General features: G+C 42.0%; 2 protein-coding genes across 2 annotated transcripts; both read left to right on the top strand.

Moving 5' to 3' along the window:
* Positions 1-2,479: 2,479 nt before the first annotated feature.
* On the top strand, positions 2,480-14,569 carry LIPA (lipase A, lysosomal acid type). Its single transcript, XM_083866223.1, has 9 exons — positions 2,480-2,650; positions 4,404-4,524; positions 7,458-7,656; positions 7,943-8,052; positions 8,676-8,812; positions 10,233-10,379; positions 10,635-10,706; positions 11,781-11,852; positions 12,631-14,569. The coding sequence occupies exons 1-9, from the start codon at positions 2,546-2,548 to the stop codon at positions 12,868-12,870; spliced, it is 1,203 nt and encodes a 400-aa protein (XP_083722349.1). The 5' UTR covers positions 2,480-2,545; the 3' UTR covers positions 12,871-14,569.
* A 6,198-nt stretch (positions 14,570-20,767) lies between these two features.
* On the top strand, positions 20,768-22,127 carry CH25H (cholesterol 25-hydroxylase). The gene has a single exon (XM_083866690.1). The coding sequence runs from the start codon at positions 20,794-20,796 to the stop codon at positions 21,616-21,618; it is 825 nt and encodes a 274-aa protein (XP_083722816.1). The 5' UTR covers positions 20,768-20,793; the 3' UTR covers positions 21,619-22,127.
* The last annotated feature ends 385 nt before the right edge of the window (positions 22,128-22,512 follow it).

Here is a 22,512-nt window from a genome sequence, read left to right as displayed (position 1 = left end):
AAAAAAAAAGGTGTAAAAGTGTGTTGGCAAACTTATAAAAATGACTCAAATTAAATCTGGTGAGAGGAAGAAGAAACCACAATCACCAGCATGATGGCAAAGATGTTAGTACCTAGTAACTGTTCTTTTCTCTTCTTTTCCTCTTCCCTTCTTTTCCTTCCTTTCTCTCTTTCACCCTTTCCCTCTTTAAAAAAACCCCAACAAACAAATCTTACATATCAGAACTTCTGGTTTCTACAAGAACTTGGAGAGCTTTAGTAACACCCACCCTCCCACATGTGTCTCATTTAAGTGTCTCTTGTGTTTGGGTGTGTGTGTGTGGAGGGACTGCTGGAGCTGATGTTCCACAGCTCAAGACAAAGGTTAGTACAGCTACTACTCTTGAGCAGCATTCGAGATTCTAGCAACCAGGTATTTTATAGGTGATGAAAAGAGGTAGTGGACTGAGAAGGAAAAGGATTAGGGTACTTATTTGGAAAATAAAGGTTGTTGGTAATTACAGAAAAGAAAGTGTTTGTAAGTTTACTGCAATGCCAAAAATGAAATGTGGACACTATTGATTTACTATGCTACTAAGTATCTCTGGGTTTCTTGTCTCTGCTTCTGTCCCAGGCATCTGTTTTCCTTGGTACACTGCTTGGTACATATGGGGAAATGCAGCTATCTTCCTTCTGAAATGCAGAACTTTGCCCTCGTTTCCCTTATTTCTTACTAATTTAGCTGCATCTATATGCTCTGGCTTGACATGGATGCCTATTAAATCAAGTCAATGCAGGAAAGTGCTTAAATTAGAACAAGTAAGAGAACAGTTATGCAATGCCTTTCTGCAGCCATCTCTGTAACTTGCTGGGCACTGCACAGGAAAACTCAGAAACCTTTCTACAGCTCTGTAGCTTTCACTTCAGAGCAAGCTGTAGCTGGGCTGACTGCTTTCCAGAAGAGCTGCACTGCATAGCAACAAATGCAGAAGCTTCTTGGAAAACATGTCAGGAAATGGGCTGGGAACAACAAAGGCATTCATATTTAATAAACAGTCTTTGTTTACTTGAGTGAGCTGTAGATACAGAAGAATAGGGAATGTCTTCAAACATATCTACACATTTTATGAGAGAAAATTCCATCTGGACATTTCCTTGGAGCTGAAATGGACACAAGCCGACAAAGAATTCCCCCAGAAGCATTAAGTCAGGCAAGCAATTGCCTGAAATGCAGTTTTTCCTTTTTAAAAATAATGTAAATGAACTATACCATAGTAAATGACAGGGTCCCTTTACATATTTTATACTGCTTTCCATTTAGCCTCGGTTAGCATATAATTACTGTGTTTGGCAGCAGCAATTGTGGCATTTTACAATTCGGGTTTTCGCTTGGCAGGGAAGAGTAACCTGTAACTAATTTGACAAAAAAAACCTGTGAATCACTGTGAGCAGTAATTTTCCCACCCGTGTTCCTTAATATCAAACAGTTTTAAGAAATGGCATCCAGGAATGCAAAGAGTGAGATAGTATCTCTGTATCTAGTGACATATCCACATATCAAAACATTTGGGTGGTATGAAAACTTCAATGATTTTTCAGTTAAAATCTCAAAGCCTTCTAAATAAACAGAAACGTTTCTGTTCTTGACACCCTCTTGCTCTAGTGTATTTGGAAGGAGTTTTCTGCATTATTCAAGGATATTACTATGGGCCAGGCCAAAGTAACACGAATATTTATTTTAAAGGGATTGAATTTGTTCCAAGCCTCTGCAAGCCCGCTCACACATTCCCTGCCCACAGAAAAGCTTCTCTGGGAAATTACAGCTGCGCAACGCAGCGCCTGCAATCCATTGCCGCAGAGCACGGAGATAAAACAGGATTGCTGTGACGGTAACCCTGCACGCAACTTAATCCCGTTTGTATAAGGTTCGGTATGTTTAGACAATGCCCGGAGGTGACGGATGGGTGTACGATCCGTGTGTGTGAGGGCAGCAGTGAGCGCTGTCCGCGCCCCGGGCCTGTGGCAGGGCGGGCGGTGCCTGAGGCGGTGTCCGGCCCGGAGGACCCGGGGGATGCTCCTGAGCCCTTGGAGAGCCGGGCAGGCCAGGGGGCACCGCCGCTTTCCTCTCTGGGGCCGCTTTCCGCACAGAGCCCGCTGCGGAACACCGCGGAGCCCCGCAGGGCGGCACTGTGAGGGCGGCAGAGGCTCCCGAGGCCCCGCAGGCGGAGCAGATGCAGCCGAGGAGGAGGGCAGCGAAGCACATCCACGGCCGCCCCTCTGGAGGCTGCGAGGCGCCTGGAAATGCAGCCCGGGGGGCGGGGGGATTCACACAGGATCGCTGCGGAAACGCTGAATCACGGCGGGCCCCGGGCCGGGCGGGCGGGCGGGGGCTGCGGCGATAGGGCCGCGCCGTGTGGGCTGAGCCCGGCCCGGCCCGGCCCGGCCCCCGCCCGGCCCCTGTCACCGCGGGGCGGCACAAAAGCCTCCGCCGGGCCCGCTCGCAGCCGCCCTAGCGCCGCCAGGTTCTGTTTCGTCGCCGTGTGCCGGCTCCTTCTCGCAGGACGAGGATGCGGGGCCTGGTGGTCGCCGCTTTCCTGCTGCAGAGCATCGCCGGCTCCGGCGCGTTCGCCGCGGGGAGGAGGAATGTGGACCCCGAGAGCAACATGAACATCGTGAGTGGCGCGGGGAGCGCGGGGTGCCCGAGCCCTGAGGGCTGCAGCGGGCGGGGGAGGCCGGGAGCCGCGGGGACAGCCCGGTGACAGCCCGGGGACAGCCCGGGGACACCCCGGGTCACCCCAGTGACAGCCCCGGTGACAGCCCGGGTCACCCTAGTGACTGCCCCAGGGTCACCCCAGTGACACCCCGGGTCACCCCAGTGACAGCCCCGGTGACACCCCGGGGACACCCCGGGTCACCCCAGTGACAGCCTCGGTGACAGCCCCGGTGACACCCCAGTGACAGCCCCGGTGACACCCCAGTGACAGCCCCGGTGACAGCCCGGGGACAGCCCGGTGAGAGCCCCGGTGACACCCCGGTGCCACTCCAGTGACAGCCCTGGTGACACCCCAGTGACAGCCCCGGTGCTTCAGCCACCTGCCAGCGGCCGGCCCGCTGCCGCAGCCGCTCACAGCCTCGGCTTTTGCCTCCTCTTTCTCTGCTCCCCGTTCCAGGCCCGGCTTGGTCTGCCGTTGGCTGTATTCCATCTTTCTCTCACGTTTTTGCTGCCCCAGACCCGTGGGGTTATTGCCGGCGGCTCTTTGTGGTCTTTCGGAACCGCTGGAAAAGCAGGTGGATGTTCGTGAAGAAATTCCGAGCACCATGTTCCTGTGCTCTTACCCACGACTGCTTTGCTCCCCATTTGGGATTTACTCGCCTAACTTTGTTCTCCTTCTGAAATATTTCCTGAAATATTTCCTGTTGGTAGCCGGTATTAGTTGCTCTTTCCTCTGCCGTGTCTAGATTGAGCCAGTTTTTCACATGTGTGAGAAGATGCTTCAAGATAGAAATGCTTAAGGTGTATGATAATAGAAGTGCTTGGATCACGTAAATACAGGTTGAAGGACTGAAAATAGTAATTCAGTCTAAGGCTAATAGCATAGGAATAGCACTTAGCCTTAAAATAATTTTGGAATGTTAATGTCATTGTGAATAATTAAAGATGTATTTTAAAGAAATGGCATGCTTCATTAAATTCTTCTTCTCTTCCTTGCCCAGCAGTCTAAGCGAATGATCGTGTCTTGCATTTCTTAGATTTTCTCAAGGCATGGTTGGTGTCATAAAACCAATGACATAGCAAGTTCACTGGCCTAGAAGAGTTGCATGAAAATAAAATAACATAAAGCCCAAGACATAAGAGACAAGATATTAAACCTAATAATGAAATCATAGCATTAAATAGGTGTGGAGATTTTTATTATTATTTTCCTGTTTGCTTTGACAGCAAAGTCATTTAAAAGCTCTGCACTGGGTGTAAGGTTTGAGGGGAAAGGTAAGAAATGGCACATCCTTCTCTCCTATATGCTGCAGTGGTGCTAGAGACTTTCTTCTGTTCTCACTTGTTTGCTACTTGTTTTCTTGAGAGCAGACAGTTTCAATTTTTGTCTGACAAAATCTGCATCTCGGTGTTTTACCCTGTTACCATAATCTCCTTTTCCACACTTCATCTTCTTTCTCACTGTAAGCATCATGTAGCTGGGACAGTCTAGGGAGTCCTTGAAGGTTCCTAGGATTCAGTCTGGCTGGTTCCTGAGTCTCTACTGGGATGTGTTATTAAGAGAATCTGCCTGGTAGGCAGATGGCACATTACTACCACACCCTTTAATTCCACATTCCAGTCTTTAGAAGAAACCCAGGGTACTTTGCATGTGTTCCTGGACTGAGGAGCCTGGCTGTCTGGTTCCAAGATGCCTTCTGTTCTCTCCTCAGAGTGAAATTATTACCTTCAGAGGATACCCTAGTGAGGAATATGAAGTGACAACAGAAGATGGATATATTCTTTCCATTAACAGAATACCCTATGGAAGAAAAGGCCGTGAAGGAAGCGAAGGTAAGATTTACGTCTGTTTGGAAGAAGAAAGAATGAAAATTAAAAAGCTGTTTTTGATTTATGACACTTTTGTTCCTGTAATAATCCAGATGAAGATTAAGGACTACTGTGGTTTAAGAGCATGGAGGAGATGCAGGTGGTGTACAGGTGAGGAGGTGTGGGATGGAGAGAATAGTGCTAATGTAAGTTCAAACTTACAAGAGAGCAACATAGGCAAAGGCTTTTGTGAGGACTGAATGATAGAATGCTTTAAAAATGAGACAGATGTGGAAGAAGAGAGACACACACCTTTTGACTTGCTATCCTTGTACACTGAGTATGGAATTAACGGTCTCTGAGCAGTGGCTGAATTTGTTGTCAGTCTTGCCACCATCCCTTATAAAAGTTCCTACAGAAATTCATGTAACAGCAGTCCATTTGCATAGAGGTTACATATTCTAAGGATTGCCTCAGAATACTTTGGACTGAAAAAATCCTAGGATTACTGGTAAAAACATGACGCTCACAAAAGAAATTTATGATTGTCCTATAGCCTTGGGTGTGAACGAGACCTGTGGAAAAACCCTCTTCCCTGTCAAAGGCCAAGCAACAGCCTTCCTGAGCTTATCTATTGGTTTTGTGTGAGTTAGGATGTTTGCACTGTCTGTTGTCTTTCACAAGGAGTGTGTAAAGATCAGTGCATGGACGAGCCCCGTCAAAACTGGCAGGTGTCTTTGTATTTGATTTTAGAGAAGCCCACAGGAAAAACGGCTGCCTTTGTACCTGCTGATTTTATTGAATCCTTCATTGATGACATAGGTAAACAGAAGTTTCCTGACTTCTGGGAATTCTTCCTTGTCACACCCTTGACCCCAAGTTCATGTTTTGCAGAGTGCTTTAATTTGAAAAAACAAGGATTGCTGACCGCATTTGAGGAAGTGTAAGCTTCTGGGAGAATGAAGATTTCAAAGTTCATGTTGATCCTAAGTTTTTATAGACTCGGTATCTTTTCTCAGAAAGATACCAATGATGTGTTACTGCTGACCCAGCATATATATGTCATATTTTCCTTTTGCAATACCTGCATAATGTGAATAGGATTCCTTGGAATTACGTATCCACAGGATGTTTTGGAACAAAACCCACAATTTTTCAGGAAAAAAAAAAAAGGGAAATATACAGAGAGTCTAAAAGCAAAACATCAAGGATTTTTGGTTTTACTAAACAACCCTAAGAGAACTGCATAGCATGGGTAAGAAGGGCGTGGAAGTAAAGCTGTCTTCAGCTTCTTGGGTCTGTAGTGAAGGGAACAAAATGTTCTATGCATTTTGGACCCACCTTTTTATTCCACCTCTGGGGTTTTTAGGATCATAGGTGATAGAAAATCATTATTATTCAAGTCAGGTTGTCATATGATTGTGCAATTCATGTGGAGATCTGGTGACTGCTTGGTAAAGTGAAAAAGGAACTGGCAGAAATTGGAGGTTAATATGAGAACAGATTTAAAGCAGAAAAGCAGTTAAACAGTTTTCCCCTTCCCATGTTACAAAACACACAATGGCATCTTGAGCAGAGCCTGTTCTTCAGAAATTCAGAAGTTGGTTGATCTGAGTTTAGTGAAAGGGAAGAAGGCATCAGTGGTAAGTGGAAAAAAAAATCAATGTGAGCTTTGACAATCCTGTTTATAAGACAATAAAGTATTAGTGCAGCAGAGTAAACAGTTATGTTGAACTGTATTGTCTCCAATGCCAGTTGAGCACTGCTGGACCCTTGCTCTGCTTGCCTGGACAGTATGCCATGTGAGTTTTTTAACAAAGTAGGAAAAGCAGGCACTCAAAACGTTCCTTGCCACAAGTGTAAAGATTTCCAGAAAAGGGGAATATTGTTAATTTGGAATTTGAAACTTGCAACAAACATTTATGGACATGACGTGTGATGGATGGCATAGGTGACTGAAAGTTGTGATTGACCTGTTTCTGCTGAAAGATCCAAGTCTAAATTATCAATGGAACAAGGACTGTGTGAGTCTGTATCAGCAGAGTGATGTGTCACTGGAGAAGGCAAATTCCTGAGTAATCTCTGGTGTCGAGCTAGTTACCATGTTACCTGTTTTCAGTTTTCAGAGCAGAAGTAAAATCCAAAACACCTGTGCTTCTGTGAGAAGCAGAGACAGGTCTTTCTAGTTTCTGAAGGCCTTGTTTCTCCCAAGGGATTAGATGTTAATTGATTTTCTTTATGTAAAAGCAGGAACCTTCAGTTTTTAAATCTGTATTCCATATAATGGTGCCATTTCCCTTTTCAGGACAGGGAAGGTAAGAGAGTGTTCTTAAATTCTACCTGGGTTTTAACTGTGGTTCTTATAATTACTTAAATTAAGGGGTGAAAGTCCTCTGAAACACAGATTCCTTTGCTGGCTACTGAACTGCTCTTCAGGTTTTGCCAGAGCTTTAGTGATGGAAGGGTGTTGCACAGAGATAATATCAGTACCAGTTGCAGAGGTTTCCAGAGCTTAGCACAGTGGTTTGGCATTGCTTTGACTGGCAATCAAAGACCTCAGTATCACATATGTGGGAATGCCTTGCCCAGGTTTGGGGGCAGGGCAAAGTCCATAAGTATTAAAACTGCTGCTGTGTTTGGCCACTTTTCTGAGTCTGTGAGTTGTTTCTCATGTTTATTTATTGCACACTTATCTGTTTTGAGCTTCAAGTTATGAAATTAAGAAGTTGCTAGTTTAAAATTCTTAATGATAAAAAGTAGCTTTTGGTGAAAAAGCACGTGATTTCATGGCACTATGACCATTGCACAAATTCTTGTTCTTACTAGATTAAGTCAAGTAGATTAAATACTCAAGTGCAAATCTAAAACAGAGTTGCAATCTTTCAATAGCTCACTTGAATTATTCTTAGGTATGCAATGCCAAATGAACAGGAATCTATAAACACTTTCTTTTTCAGGTCCAAAGCCTGCTGTGTTTCTGCAGCATGGCTTGCTTGCAGATGCCAGCAACTGGATCACAAACTTGGATTACAACAGCCTTGGCTTTATGCTGGCAGATGCTGGCTATGATGTATGGCTGGGAAACAGCAGAGGGAACACCTGGTCCAGGAAACACACCCACTTCACAGTGAAGCAGGAAGAATTCTGGATTTTCAGGTATCCTTGTTTTGCTATCCAGTCACATTGTGAACTGACAGGTTATTTCTTTTCTGCTTACATGTGTTGTCACACATGTAGGGACAGTAAAGGGGAGTGTTGAGGTTGGTGTAGTGTGCTGAAACTCATAGGTGGTCAGGAGAAAACTGAAAACTCAATCATCAGAGTTCTGTTTCATAAAAAAAGTTTTTCTTTATGTCCACACAACTGATCTGTGCGGGAAAGCTCTGTGCAGCTGTTCCTCACTGATCTCTTACACAACTGACTTTCTGTCTTTGCTTTGTAGCTTTGATGAAATGGCTAAGTATGACATTCCAGCCTCTGTGGACTTCATTTTGAAGAAAACTGGCCAGGAACAAGTCTTTTATGTTGGCCATTCACAGGGCACCACAATGGGTATGTGGAGAGATGCATTTATTAGAACATACTGTGTTTAAAATGGTATCAAGTTCCACATATGTGGTTTAGTAATTAAAAACTAGGGCTCTTGAAAACTACTTCTTTTGGTTTTTAGTGTCTTTCTGGAATATTCATCAGCATTAAAATGAAAAGACTCAATCTTTCTGTGTTTATTTGGAATGATAAATTGAAGTCACAGGTAGCTGGCAGTACAGCTTCTATTAAAAAAAATGAATTATACATGATAAAATTATACTCATCAGACACAGAGAATAAAGATTCCAAGAATTTTTTTTCCAGAATATTTGGCTAAATATAAGGCCTGGCTCATGTGCTTTAGATAGACCTTCTAGTGGAAAGAGCTAGGCATGTTGGGTTAGTAAGCATTAAATTGCTTTCTAGAAGAAAGGAAGTCTCTGAATTACTGTGTTTAATTTGGGATTTGTAGTAACTAGGTTAATTTACATTATTTAACCTAGTACTAGATACTGCAGTCGAACTATGAATCTAAAAATACTTTTGCATACTTTCTCATAGATTTTTGTAGAATATCTGCCAGATAAAATTCTTATCTAACTTGTGTCAGTGAGGTCTGTTAATTGTTCTTATATTATTTACAGCTTTTATTGCTTTTTCAACTTTGCCACAGCTGGCTAAGAAAATCAAAATGTTCTTTGCCTTGGCACCAGTAGCTACAGTCAAGTTTGCCACTAGTCCTCTGGTAAAATTGGGACTGTTTCCTGACATGCTGCTCAAGGTTTGTATTTAAATGTAAATATTTCAAGCCAAATGATGTATGCCCCTTTCTATCTGAAAATAACATATCAAAGAATGTTAATAACTGTGGATTAGAGAGTAACATATGGCAAGAATTCTGAGTCAGTTTTATCATAATGATGCTATTGAAGTCAGCAGTGTCTTCTGTAGCTTTATTACTGTCTAGTGAGACCATTTGCATCAGTTTAAAGTAGTATTTTACAATTACAGCTTAATAGATGGAATAAAATTGTTTTTCCTTTACATGTTTCTAGAATTTCAGCTAGGAAAATCATATGATGAACTAGTCACTGTGTTTTAGAAGAGTTGTATAATATCTTTATACAGAATGCAGTTCATGAGTTGTCATGAACTTTAACACATTTGTTTCACAATCAGCCATTTAGTATTGGAAGAGGATCCTTCAAAGAGTGATTAAGAGCAGCAGCTTTATTTAGGTGCAGTGAATCATCCACTGGAGGAGTTCACCTCTTCCCCATTAACATCAAGGGGAATGAGGCAGGCTGCAGTAAGTGCCTGAAGTCAGACGTTGTGAACACCCTGCTGTGTGTCATTTTTAACCATCGCTTTTCTTTCCACCACCTGTGGAGATTCTCACACAGACCTGTTTGTTCTGTGACATAAACCTCCTTCTGATCTAGTTTAAAATTGATTGAGTCTGTCTGTAGTACTAGTTCCTTGCTCTAAAGGCGGTTAACATAAAAGCAACACTAATCATTGTGATCTCCTATTTCTTGAATAATGAACTTTGTCTAATGAGACTTGCAGCTGATCAGTGCCTTGTGCAGATGTTGTGCTGAGGAATTTGATTCTCATGGTGACTTGCAAAAAACTGGAGTGCAGGGAGAACCTGACAGTGACAAACCCGTGGATCAGTCATATCTTTGAAGAGCTGTGTCACTTTTAAGGAAGTTTTCAGTGGGACATTTTAAAGTCCTTGAACATTGAAAAATACCCATCAAGAGGAAGTGGTCAGGACATCTCATGCAATTTGTTTTTCTCTCATGGTTTGAAGAGAGGAAGTTGCAATACAAATCAAATTAAAATTAGCAGGCAGAGCTTAACATACTTTAGCCTTAAACAATCCAATGACAAAAAAACTGTAGAGTATAACTGTAAATTATTGAATTTAAAATGTATTTGAATTTGAGGTTAGGTTTGAAATTCTTGCCAGATTTTCCCAGTTCCCATGTACTTTTTATGGGGTTAATGGATTGCTACCATTTGTAGCAGAAGCACTAACCATGCCAGCACTGATAAGGAGATCAATGATTTTCATATGACACACCTGCCACCAGTGCCAATGCAAATAATTACCTCAAGAGTATTGTAGTATAAAAACTGAAAATGGGTCATTCTGCGCAATTACATGTTTGTCCTGTGTGTTTGTTATTTTGTAGGACATGTTTGGAAAGAAACAATTCCTCCCTCAGAATTCCTTGCTGAAGTGGCTTGCTACCCACGTTTGCACCCACAGAATACTCGATGATCTTTGTGGCAACCTGTTCTTTCTTCTGTGTGGTTTTAACGAGAGAAACTTGAATATGGTGTGTTCTATAGACTTTCTTTAATAGCTAATTTATTGTGAACTTAAAATTCAGCTCGAGAATTCTGTTGTTCAATGCAATTAATCCCCCAAATATTTTAACTTCTTATCTCATTTGTATGTATGGCTCCAGTTAACTTTTGTTTATAACAGTTTTAAGTGGAATGAAATAGTTGGTTACTTGTTGAGGAAGCAACAATGGGTAGAACTGATGCACTTTGAGGAGAAGTAAACCATGTTCATGATCTTGTTGCAGAGCCGAGTGGATGTGTACTCAACACACTGCCCTGCTGGAACATCTGTACAAAACATGATCCACTGGAGCCAGGTAGGGTTTCCAGAATCTAAAGTGCCCATGACTCTAGTTTGTTCGTAGAATATTGATGTGTCTGATATTTAAATGAAATAAAAGGGGAAAATATATGTGCAGCCCAGCCCAATTGAAATTTGGAATTGCCAAAAGTTAGAATGGCAGCTGTTGACTGCAGCTGTTTTCATGATAAGGGTTTATGGTGGTTCACCCCTCTTCTGTATTTCTTTGAAAATGTTGTACCTGGAAGTACCTCAACCAACAAAAAATACAGCAGAATAATTCCCCTCAGAGAGATGCTATAATGAGTATTTGTTTCCCTTTCAGCAAACCCTGTTTTGATTACAAGTTGTACTTTTAGCCAGTGAAAAGCAGCAGATTTTCTGGTCTATTCTGTTTGGCTTAATTTTATATTTTATTAGTATATTTCGATGTTCATCTCAATGCACAATTTCATGCCTGTGATGCTGTTGTGACTGAAGCTTGGTCAGCAGGTTGACAAATGAGACATTTGCCATGGAATCAGAGGTCAGTGCTACTTGTGATCTTGTAGCTGGACTTGGTTCCCTAATGAGAGGCAATGTGTTCTGCTGTGCACAGCTGTTCAAGGGTTGGCTCAGAAAGAAAGTTGTGAAGGTTTTTGGTGGTTTTTTTTTTTGGTTTTTTTTTTCAGTTCCCTGTTATATAAACTTCTGTTTCTGAAAAAATAATAGATGGTAAATTATGCAGAGTAGGTTTGCCAAGAAAGCTCCCTGCTTTATTCATACACATTTAGACATAAAGGTAAATATTTCAGAAGTAAACATGGAGCTGTGACATCCTGGCTTTGGATACATTAAGCTGTTTTCCTTAATCTTTTCTACCATTGCTATGAGGGAGTCTGAAATCTTAAGGGACAAAGTCTAATGGTATTGAATGATAATGTTTTCCATTCCTGTGACACTGGGCAAAGCAGTGACACTTCTTGTTAATATCTGGCATTCCACTGTTTCTTGTGTAGGTTGCCATTGCCAGTTCTCCAGATGACTACACTTTTTAATTCTTGTGGTAGTAGTGTTGCAGTTCTTTGTATGTTTATTTTTTTATTTCTAGGCTGTGAGGACTGGGGAACTCAAAGCTTATGACTGGGGAAGCAAAGCTGCAAATATGGCTCACTATAACCAGGTAGACATCTTTTACATCTGTAATTCTAGAGTGTCACAGAAAATAGTCCTTGGGCACTTCTCTGGGTGCTGTATTTGTGCTGCATGCTAAAGAGCTGTTAGTGTTATGCAATAAGCAGACTGGAGATCTGCTTTTTCCTAAACAACAAAAAGGAAACCAGCTGTGACTGTAGAGCTCAGAGAGTCCCAAGTCAGTGTGGGGATCACATTTGGATAGGAAGCTGTTGTGGCACACACTTTCTTGAGGGGAAGTCCTGCCAGCCTAGATCATGAGACCTCCCTCCCCTGCACTTCTCATCATAAGGCACAGGCTGTCAGTTCATGTCTGTTGTTCATCTTTAGTCTGTTTAGTCTCCATACATTTTTGTTTCTGAATTGCTGCGTACAATGCCAGCAATATTTTACCCCTTGTCACTTAGTGACTGCAAAATACTGCAGTATCGTACTTTGAGAGTAGCAGTCACTTTTGACCTTAGATTAGAGTTAAAATACCTTGAAAGGGATGCATTCTCTGAGATCCTGCTACCCAGCTGTCTTTGTAAACTCCTCAAACCACATCTTTACTGCTTCACATGCTATAATATTGCAGGACTCTTGCAGTTATATTTTTGGTCGAGCCAGGACTCAATCTCTAGCTGTCCAAGAGAGAAAATGAGTATCTGACACATTCTTGCAGTTGCTAGTATGTTACACTGGCAGTGTAGGATCATACTAAAGATCTGAAGTTGTTTTTTTTTTTTTTTTTCTTAATGCTTTCTTTTCACTTTCCCTCTCCTCAGTCTACTCCCCCTTTCTACAAAATAAAAGAGATGACTGTGCCAACTGCGGTGTGGACTGGTGGACAGGACTGGCTGGCAGACCCAAAAGATATTGCTATGCTGCTCACTCAGATCACCAATTTGGTTTACCACAAAAACATTCCAGAGTGGGAACATTTGGATTTCATCTGGGGCCTTGATGCACCTTACCGCATGTATAATGAAATAATTAACATGATGAGGAAGTTATCTCTAAACTGACAGACAGTATTTCAGAGTATTGGTTCACCAGGAATTGGTCAGTTTTTGGAAAATACACTTTTCTGGCAATAATGCTATATTGCTTAGGATGATGCATTTTTAAAATGCCAGCAATGACTAATGAATTGGATTCATAGTTGGTTGTTTTTCCTCAGTATTATTTCTCTCTCTTCACAGTATTTTGCTGATTTTGCACACAGTGGTACTCAAAACACAGCAGTAGGACTTAGCACAGAAGGAGTACGTTATGTGCACATAAATTTAGTCACCTGTCTGAAAGACAAATTAGACAAGTTAGTCCTTTCAGCATCTCAGGTGCTTGACACTTATAACAAGTATTTTTCACTGTGATAAAACACAGCCATTCTCAGTATGTGACCATTTCTAAGTACCTTTGAGAAGTACTTCTTGTACTGCAGTGACCTATTTGGTGCTGGCACTTTACAAAGCACTTAGTGACTTTTTGCTGTGGTATTATTTTAGCCATCACATAAAATCAGATTATTTCCCTTTTCAATATTGCCCAGAAGAGCTGTGGTGAAGCCAGAGAAACCACTGTCAGTTAAAATCTCAGATTTTGGAACCGATTCATTGCTGCATTTTCTTGCTTTGATGGTGTCCTTGAAGCCTGTAGTGCCTCACGTACCAGCTGTGGATAGAGGTTGCAATTTGCCCTGGCAGATTCCTGGAACAAGAGTAATGTTCAAACAAAACCACTTTCAGTTAACTTTGTCAATAGGTTATGGCGTTCAAGGAGAGTGATGTAACATACTTGTGTTTTGCACTGACCACTAACTATAAAACAAGGTCCCCCAGTCTACTGCTGCTGAGAGAAGAGCCAAAGCATTAATTCTACAGCTTGAGCGACTTAATTTCTGTGGACTTCTCCCCTCAATCGTCTGCTGCATTGAAGATCTGTTTACTTCTTAACTGCTTATAGAGTGTTCCCCACCACTGTATTCAGGAACTGAAAAACAGCCTGGAGAAGCCTGACAGTATTACAGCAGCTTGATTTGTCTCAGTTTTTACTGGGGCTAAGACCCCATTTAATGGGGAAGAGGATTCACATCTGCCTCAGGGGGCTGACTTTGGAGCTCTTTCCACTGATTGTACAGAGGACTTTGGTTTCTCTGAGATGCATAAAACTTCCATGCCAAATGAACAATCTCCACAGTCAGTTGCCTCAGTCCAGATGATAATTTCTAGCTGGATGCAACCCAGATTTCTTCATTATTCCCAACAGGATAAAATGCCTTTCTACGTGTCATAGGAAATAATGCATTTTAAATTGAGATGAACTTATTTTGTAAAAAAAAAAAAAAAAAAAAAAAAAAATTGAAAAAAAATATTGCAGAAATAGACACAGGTTGTAAATTAGGATTGGTTTTTGGTTTTTGGGTTTGTTTTTTTTTTTTATTCCTAATTCAGACTCAGGGAATTCTCAGGTGCTGTTTAGGGACAAAGTGGTTCATTGGTTCATGAGACTTCGGTTGTGATTCCTACCAGGACCTTTAAGTCTGCTTTACATTTGTGTCAGCCAGATGTGCTTTACTTTGCTGTGCTGAAAGGAAGCTTCTGTAGGAATTCAAGGTGGCTAATTTAACAATTGTCTGGGTATGTGGTGTGGCAACAGCCATGTGCATCATGTTTATTAAGCTTGAGCTATTTCAATAAACATGAGACTTGCTTGGAGTTTGAAGCTGTGTGGTGTTTCACTTTGTGTTTCATGAATGCATGGGAATCTTTGGGACAGAATTCAGAAAGCCAACTTTATTTTTCACAACTATTAATCCATAGAACAAGTACAGAAAAAAAAGTAAAATAGCTAAGTAAACTTCCATTTTACTTTTTCCCTGAAAGAAGGTTTTCCCAAGCTTAAAAGGCCATTCTTATCTAGGTGAACTTCTCTGAGACTTTTAAGTAAGGTACTAATAATAAATAATTACTCACAAGAGGGAGTAATTTTCTAAGCCTTCAGGTGGGGCTTCTTTTGAACTACTGATGTGGTGGAAAGCTTGTTGTATCATATTCTTAAACCTTTGGTAATTGGATTACTTAACAGACTGTCTGGTAATCTCATAATTGGCATTAAATCACATAGTAAGGCAGGGAGCTAATCTTCACCACAGTACACATGAACCAACTTTTGACCTTTGTCACCTTCAATAACAAATGTGCTCAGGCTATACTTTTCTTACATTCTAAATACTGTAGTTGTACAGTTGAGACAGCAGAGTGTATTAAATCCTATGTGTTGCAACCTTTGTCAGCTGATGAACACCCCATGTGCCTGGAAATAAAGCTAGAATACTGGAAGCCATTATGGAGCTTCTCTGCTTCACTGGAGTAAGGAAATTGTGAGCTGCTGTAGTTCTCCCTGACTCACTAAAGTTGCAAGCCCTGTGTGACAGAAACTTGGAGAAGGGTCAGTGGAAAGATTTGTGCAAAATAGGACACCCCGAACATAGAGGAGACAAGTGAGTAGCTTGGTCTATTTAGAATCACCTGTGATGAATAGTACATTTTTCTAAGCAGATCTTAAGTACTGAGTGCCTGTTCCCTGTGCTACAGGTATATATGTATGTGCTGTGGAAGGCTGGCTAAACATCAGCTTTGGACAGTAGAAAAGTGCACTGGCTTAACAGAGGGCATGGGACACTTTCTGCTGGCTTGGTCTCAGCATTTAGTGACTGCTGGAAAGCCAGAAGAAAGTAGGCCCTGTTCAGCTGATGGATCAGCAGACTCACAGACCTGTTTGCAGCTGAAGAGAATGCATGGTCCAGGGCTTTGACTGAGAGATGTACAACAACTGGACCTGTGAGGGATAACACAGACATAAAAACGTGGTTTTGTGCTCATGTTGTGCTTGGAACTTGACAAGGAGTTTTTGTAGTCATCTGCAAGTATATTTACAGTGTTCATTTCATGCAGAAGGCCTAAGGATGGTGGAGTTTGTGTTTGTTAGTGGAGTGTATTGAATGATGCTTTAGCTCCAGGCAGAGCATTTTTACACTGGTTGGTGATTCCAGGGCCTGGAATATATGTAACACTGATAAAAGTTTATACATCAACTCAAGCAGTATAGAAGTGCCTCAGCATAGGAAGAGGTGGTAAAACAGACCTCCTACTCCACTTGGGCCCTGTAAGAGAAACAGTTTTGTCAGCTTGGGAACAAAATTTTTCTATAAATTATTTGTAGTGAATGTGCCATACCAAAAAACAAACAAACCAACCCCAAAGCCTCCCAAAATGAACAAAACCCCTCAAAATGAAACAAGTGCCTTAATATCATACAGAGTTACAAATGGCTTTACTCTGTAAGATGTGAGAGAGAAACCTTGATGGCTGGATAGGTTTTTGGATATCTAATAAAATGGCTCTTGGTGGAAGATATTCTAGTAATGAAAGCATTTATAATGACTTCTACCTTCATTGTCTTATAAAATACAAACTCATGCTGCAGCATTACCCATCAGGAGCTTGCCTTTCTTCCTGGCAGCCTATTTTCATAAAACTTTATATGACCAAAATCATTGAAATCATCAATGAAATAAAAAGAATTATGAAGGTTGAATGGCCACTAGCCACACCTGTAACATGATTGCCTAATTCTTATTTTCTGTGTGGAATTGTCTGCATTGTGTTCTGACTCTTCCAGAAATCATGTCTGTAGGTTGCTGAGAATGCAAATCAGTTTCTCATTCCTGAGTTATGAATTGTGAATGAAAGAATTTTAGGATATTTTCCTGATAGTTATTATTTTGAAAACTGATCCTGTTAAGGTAAAACTTGAGAATTAGCAGTTTACTTCACTGGCAGTTTTCTATCATCAGCCATTGCTCAAAATTAATTAAAGTGACCTTTGATTGTGCTTTTTACTGGCTGGAGAGGTTTTCAGTGAAGCTTGGTTTGGGAGGTGGAGATTAAAAATTTGGTAAAGAAAATGTGTTGGTTATTTTAAGAAAACTATTTTGTGTTTAGGCTAAAGTTTTAAATCAAAACTGAAAAGGAATGTGTGTTTTTCATCCTGAAATTCTCAGCATTCCCGTGGGCTCAGGGTTCAAGCTGCTTACCAGGGATGCGGGGAGGAGAATTTCATCTCGCTTATTTGTATCCAGATCCTGCATTTGAATATGCAGATTACCTAAACAGAAGGGCACTGCAGGTTAGAATCCTAGAATCATTTCGGGTTGGAAAACACCTCTAAGATGGAGCCCAATCGCCCTCCTTCCCTCCGAACCCATTACACCTGTACAGCTGTGACAGACCCGTGCCTACCGACTTTCCGTGCCGCTGCAGAACGGGGTGTAGTGTTATCCGCGGAGCCGTGAGCCCGGAAGGGTTTCCCGGTGCCGTTATCCTCCAGCGGGCGGCGGGAGCGCGGTGGGCGCTGAGCGGCGCTGCCGCCCGCGGGGAGACGGCGCGGGAGGGACCGGGCGGGGCTATGGGCGGGGCGGGCGGGGCTATAGGCGGGGTGGGCGGGGCTATGGGCGGGATAGGCGTGTCCGAGAGCGGGATGGGCGTGTCCGAGAGCGGGATGGGCGGTGCCGAGAGTGGGATGGGCGGGGCCAAAGGCGGGGTGGGCGGTGCCGAGGGCGGGTGGGCGGTGCCGAGGGCGGGTGGGCGGGACCAAAGGCGGTGTGGGCGGTGCCGAGGGCGGGTGGGCGGTGCTGAGGGCGGGATGGGCGGGACCAAAGGCGGTGTGGGCGGGGCCGAGGGCGGGGCCGCACGGGCTCGGCGGGCAGGTGAGTCTGGGCGTGTTGTACCAGTGATAACAGGTTCCTTTAAAACGAGAACAGGCGGTACCGCTGCTTTCCGCTGCTCCTGGTGCCTGTCCTGCTTCCCTGGTGCTGGTCCTGAGCAAGCCTCCAGCCCTCTTCTCCAGCACGCTTTTCCCGGTTAGAAGGCTCTATGTTCTGGGATGTTGCTTTATCTCTGGTACAACAATAATACTACCATACAGAGGGGGAGAAGAGGAGGATGGAAAAAGAATTTTTCCCTCTAAAGCTGCATTAGTTTTAGTATGTTAATTCTAGTTTTCCCTCCCGCTAACTTGCCCCCACTTTCCTACCCGCTGTGGTGTTGTGCTGTTTACGTTGTGGCTCGTACAGTGCAGCCTGGGGTAGGTGCTTGCATCTTGTGCTCATGTGGAATCTATTTAAGACCCTTTGTGGGGCCTCATTCCAAACTATGTGCCCTTCAACCTAAACTCTGTAGCAGGAGTGAGTTTTTGAGAGAGCCATTTAGATTCTTGTAACACATGGGAAACTTTGGCAGCGTTGCAAGTTAAGTGAAAAAAAGCTGGGGTCGTGTTGCTGAGTTAGGTACAGAAAGGGTTTGTATGTACTTTTTCTCTTTTTTTTTTTCTTTTTTTTTTTTTCTTTTTTGTTTCTTTTTTCTCCTTTTTCTTTTTCTTTTTTTTTTTTTCTTTTTTCTTTTTCTTCTCTTCTTTTTTCTTTTTTCTTCTCTTCTTTTTTTCTTCTTTTTTCCCCCTTTTTTCTTTTTTTCTTTTTTCTTTTTTTCTTCTTTCTTCTTTTTCTCTTCCCTTCCCTTCTCTCCCTTCCCTTTTTTCCTTTCTTTTTTTTTTTCTTCTTTTTTTTCCTTTAGTAAAATTTTTATTTTTGCGTGTATGTCATACCTTGTCCTGACAAGGAAACTGAAGTCAGCAGAGCGGAGATACGTGGTAAATGCTATTTGATGGCTGAGCCAGAAGGCTTGGGCTCGGGTTCTGGAGGATGAGGGTTTGCCCTCTCCGCGGGATGAGGATGCTGAGCTCCCTCCCCCGAGCCGGGGGGAGCCGTGCGGGGAGCGGGCTCGGGGCGGCGCCAGCCTCCCAGCCATGGGCTGCTCCCTGAGCCTTGCTGGGGCTTCATGCTGCAGGAAATCCTAGAAATAGCACTGCAGAATGCCGTTATTTATCCTTAAGGGATTTAAGGATATTTCTGTATGACCTAATCTGCAGGCAAAATGCCTATTCTTTAAAATTTAGCTTGTGGGCAGCAATGGCTCTAAAATTTTTTGAGACTTCATGTATCTGTAGGGATTCGCCAGGGGAGTGTCTTTGAGGAACCTGAGCAATTTATGTCAATCTCCCTTTGGTGAGATTTGGAATATGTTATAGCATAAATTGATTCCCTGCATAATTTTACTAAAAGAGAGGATCACTTATCCCATCTGGGAGACTTAATTTCTGATTGTGACTTTATAAATCAACAGAAATCACATGAACATTCTTGGACCCAGGTGGTGATCATGCTATAAATGCCTTATTGTGGAATAGAGCTTAGGATAAATGCAGTCAGAAGATTAAAATGAAACTCTTGGATACTGATCTTTATCTGTTAAATTAGTGTCTTGCACCAAGTTTTAATTTACAACAGTTAATGGTCGTAATAAATTAATTCAACAGAACAGTCTCATAACAGCAAGGAATCTGAAATCCAAAATATATGTGGAATGGGTAGAAACCTGTCTCCAACAAGGACCTACTGATTACCTGAATAACAGCGCAATATATGTTACTGTTCAAGTAAAAATCTTGGAGCCTAAGGAGAGAACAGAATCTATTGAAAAGTAACAGCTGAAACGGAAAGCAAACTTAAGTGTTACAAAGTTGTGCATATTCAGAAAAGGTCACTGCTAATTAATAATTCTTAATTATTCAGAAGCAAGGAAGTACGGTCTCACATTTGCTCCATCAGATTTATTTTTTGATTAGCAAAGAAGTAAAATCATCTGAACAAGCTAATAAAGTCATCTAGGAAGTTGACCTCATTTCCAATATTAGAATAAATGCTTTACTGACAAAGGAGGTGAGTTCATAGGAAGCTTATGGCAAGCTTTGTTTCCCTAAATGTTCAAAGCTTTGTTTTTCTTTTTCTAAAAGCACAAAAGAAGTGGTGTCTTAGTGGTTAAATAAAAACTTCCATCACTTGCTTCTAAATGTTTTTAGAAACTTAGGAATGTTGGAGTCAAGCCTGCTGTCTTCTGCCTTTGGTGTGCTTGCCTGTGGTCAGAGGAAGGTCCTTTAAAGGACATAAGCTTAATTGGTAGATCTTTTAAGTGCATATGTTAGTTTAACACGTGGGTAAAGGGGGATTTTTATACCAACTTGCTTATAGAGCTGTTGAGATATGGAGAGAATATTGTAATAATGTGATAATACTGGTCACCAAGCATCTGTCTGGAAGAGTAATGAGATTTTACCCTGTATTCTTCTCTGCAACTGGGGGATCTTAATGTTGTTCAGAAGTGGTTGGCACAATCTTGCATCTAGTTAGGTCAGGTGAATTTTTCCATGTCAAGTAGATACAGGTATGTAAAGGAGAACATGACCTCATATGTTGTGTTAGATGGAGATAAGTCATAGCCACCACATCCGGACTACAAGTGTGTTGTAGGTCTCCTTAAGGTTTTAATTAAGGCTATTTTATAACCAAGGGATTATTAAGAAAATATATGTTTGCACACAGCCATTATCCAACAGATATTGATGGGTCAGACCTGGAGTTTAGGTAGCAGTCATGCAAAAAAAAAGTTAATTTTTATTGCCTTATCTATAAAGGCAAAAGGATAACAAAGGACAACACAATTCAAAATCAATAAGAAACAGCAACTTTTTAATTGTCTGCATTAAGTGACTAGAAGATGTTCCAGCTCTTTCTCTGAATTCCAGCATCAGAGTTCTGCACTTCTGCTTGTTTGCTACTGTGCAAGCCTCCTGTTGAGCTCTGCTGCTAATTGTGGCCAGCTAATTGTGTTCTGAGATTGTAATTCTATCACAATTCTATATGACAGGGCAGGGAACTTCCCCTTTAACGATACCCATTGCTATGTGTATGCTAAGACTTTCTAGGGGCGGAGTCACTGAGCAGGCTGAATAAAAGCGTACGGGATTTCCAGCTGCCTCAGACTGCACTCAGCATGAACTGCAGCCTGCCACACCGAGTGCTGCTCGGCTCTCTGATGGAGGGACAGCGGGACAGGTTGTGCCTGCAGTCTCTTTGGGACTTTGTCACCACACAGGAGCCATTGATCAAGTCACCGTTTTTCCCAGTGCTGTTTTCTTTTACAGCATACATGGCTTTCTGTCTTCCTTATATTGCACTGGACTTCTTAAGCATTAGACTACCAGACTTGAGAAAATACAAAATCCAGCCACAGAACTATCCGAGTCTTGGAATGATGGTGCCTTGCATTATACAAAGTGTGTATCACCATGTTGTTTTGATCTTCCCGGTGACATTTCTGCACTGGTACTGGAGACCCATGAATCTACCAGTGATGGCTCCAGAGCTGCCTGAAGTCCTGCTGCAAGTAGCAGTTTGTCTGCTGCTCTTTGATTTTGAGTACTTCCTGTGGCATTTGCTTCATCACAAGGTGCCTTGGCTCTACAAGACCTTCCACAAGGTGCATCACAAGCACGTGTCGACGTTCGCCCTTACTACACAGTATTCCAGTGTCTGGGAGTTGCTCTCACTGGGATTTTTTGCTGCTATAAACCCACTGCTCCTCGGATGCCATCCTTTGACAGAAATGATTTTCTTCCTTGTAAACATTGGCTTGTCAGTGGAGGACCACTCTGGATATGACCTCCCATGGTCAACTCACCGGCTTGTGCCTTTTGGACTGTACGGAGGAGCCCCACATCATGATCTCCACCATCTGAAATTCAAATCGAACTATGCTCCTTACTTTACACACTGGGACAAACTCTTCGGGACATTCATGGAGTCACATTCTAATTAAGAATATTTACCTGTGGATGAACTCTTATTTTTTTTATAGACTAAACTGGGACATTATTTTTTTAAAGACATACAGAAGATTATATATTTGAAGCTGCCTATAAAAGTAATAGCTATTTATAACAAATCCTCTTAATATATGTATTTGTGTGTGTACTTGGAAGTGTCTGTGTTAAGGGACTGCAAATGGGAAAGTGAATATCTGTTGCCTAAATTTGAGTCAAAGGTTTAAGGGAAGCATTAAGAGATATTCTCTCTCCTTTCCTTCTTTCCAGCTTTCATAAAGCATGTATCATGTTGCTATATGATGTTTTACACATATGCCAGAACATTATCTTACTGTTGTAGGATGATTTATGATGTGAACAGAAAAGATGCACATCATGGATTTTGTGGAGTTTAATCTGCCAGGGAAAATTATTATGCAATGATTTTGCAAAATATTGCTGCCAAGTCAGGGTGGTTGGCTAACTTTTAAATGATTTTGATATTTATATTTTTTACCTTGGTGTACTGTCTCTTTTTAATAGAGAATAAATATGTTCATTCTTTTAAAATCGTATCATGTTTCATTTTATTAATTCCTCTGTTCATATTAGGAACAGGTATGGTTCCTTGTGCATAGGGGTAATTTATTTGAATTATAAAATCATATAATTGTTTAGGTTGGAAAAGACCTCTAAGATAGAGTCCAACCATTACCCTAACACTGCCAAGTTCACCACTGCAACCTGTCCCTGACTGCCACACTTACACATCTTTTAAATACCTCCAGGGATGATGAGTCAGCCACTTCCCTGGGCAGCCTGTTCCTGTGCTTGACAACCCTCACTGAAGAACATTTTCTTAATATCTAATAAAAACCTTCCCTGCCACAACTTGAAGCCATTTCCTC

The sequence above is a fragment of the Zosterops lateralis genome (genome assembly GCF_965231275.1).
Source record: "Zosterops lateralis genome assembly, chromosome: 8".
Classification (NCBI taxonomy): Eukaryota; Metazoa; Chordata; class Aves; order Passeriformes; family Zosteropidae; genus Zosterops; species Zosterops lateralis.
Note: the sequence above shows the minus strand (reverse complement) of the source record. Positions and strands in the feature narration are given on the sequence as shown.

Coding starts and splice junctions, on each gene's coding strand:
- LIPA (XM_083866223.1), top strand. CDS start 2,546: ATGCGGGGCCTGGTGGTCGCCGCTTTCCTGCTGCAGAGCATCGCCGGC. Junction 8,053..8,675: donor TTCACAGGGCACCACAATGG/GTATGTGGAGAG, acceptor TATTATTTACAG/CTTTTATTGCTTTTTCAACT. Junction 10,707..11,780: donor ACATGATCCACTGGAGCCAG/GTAGGGTTTCCA, acceptor TTTTATTTCTAG/GCTGTGAGGACTGGGGAACT.
- CH25H (XM_083866690.1), top strand. CDS start 20,794: ATGAACTGCAGCCTGCCACACCGAGTGCTGCTCGGCTCTCTGATGGAG.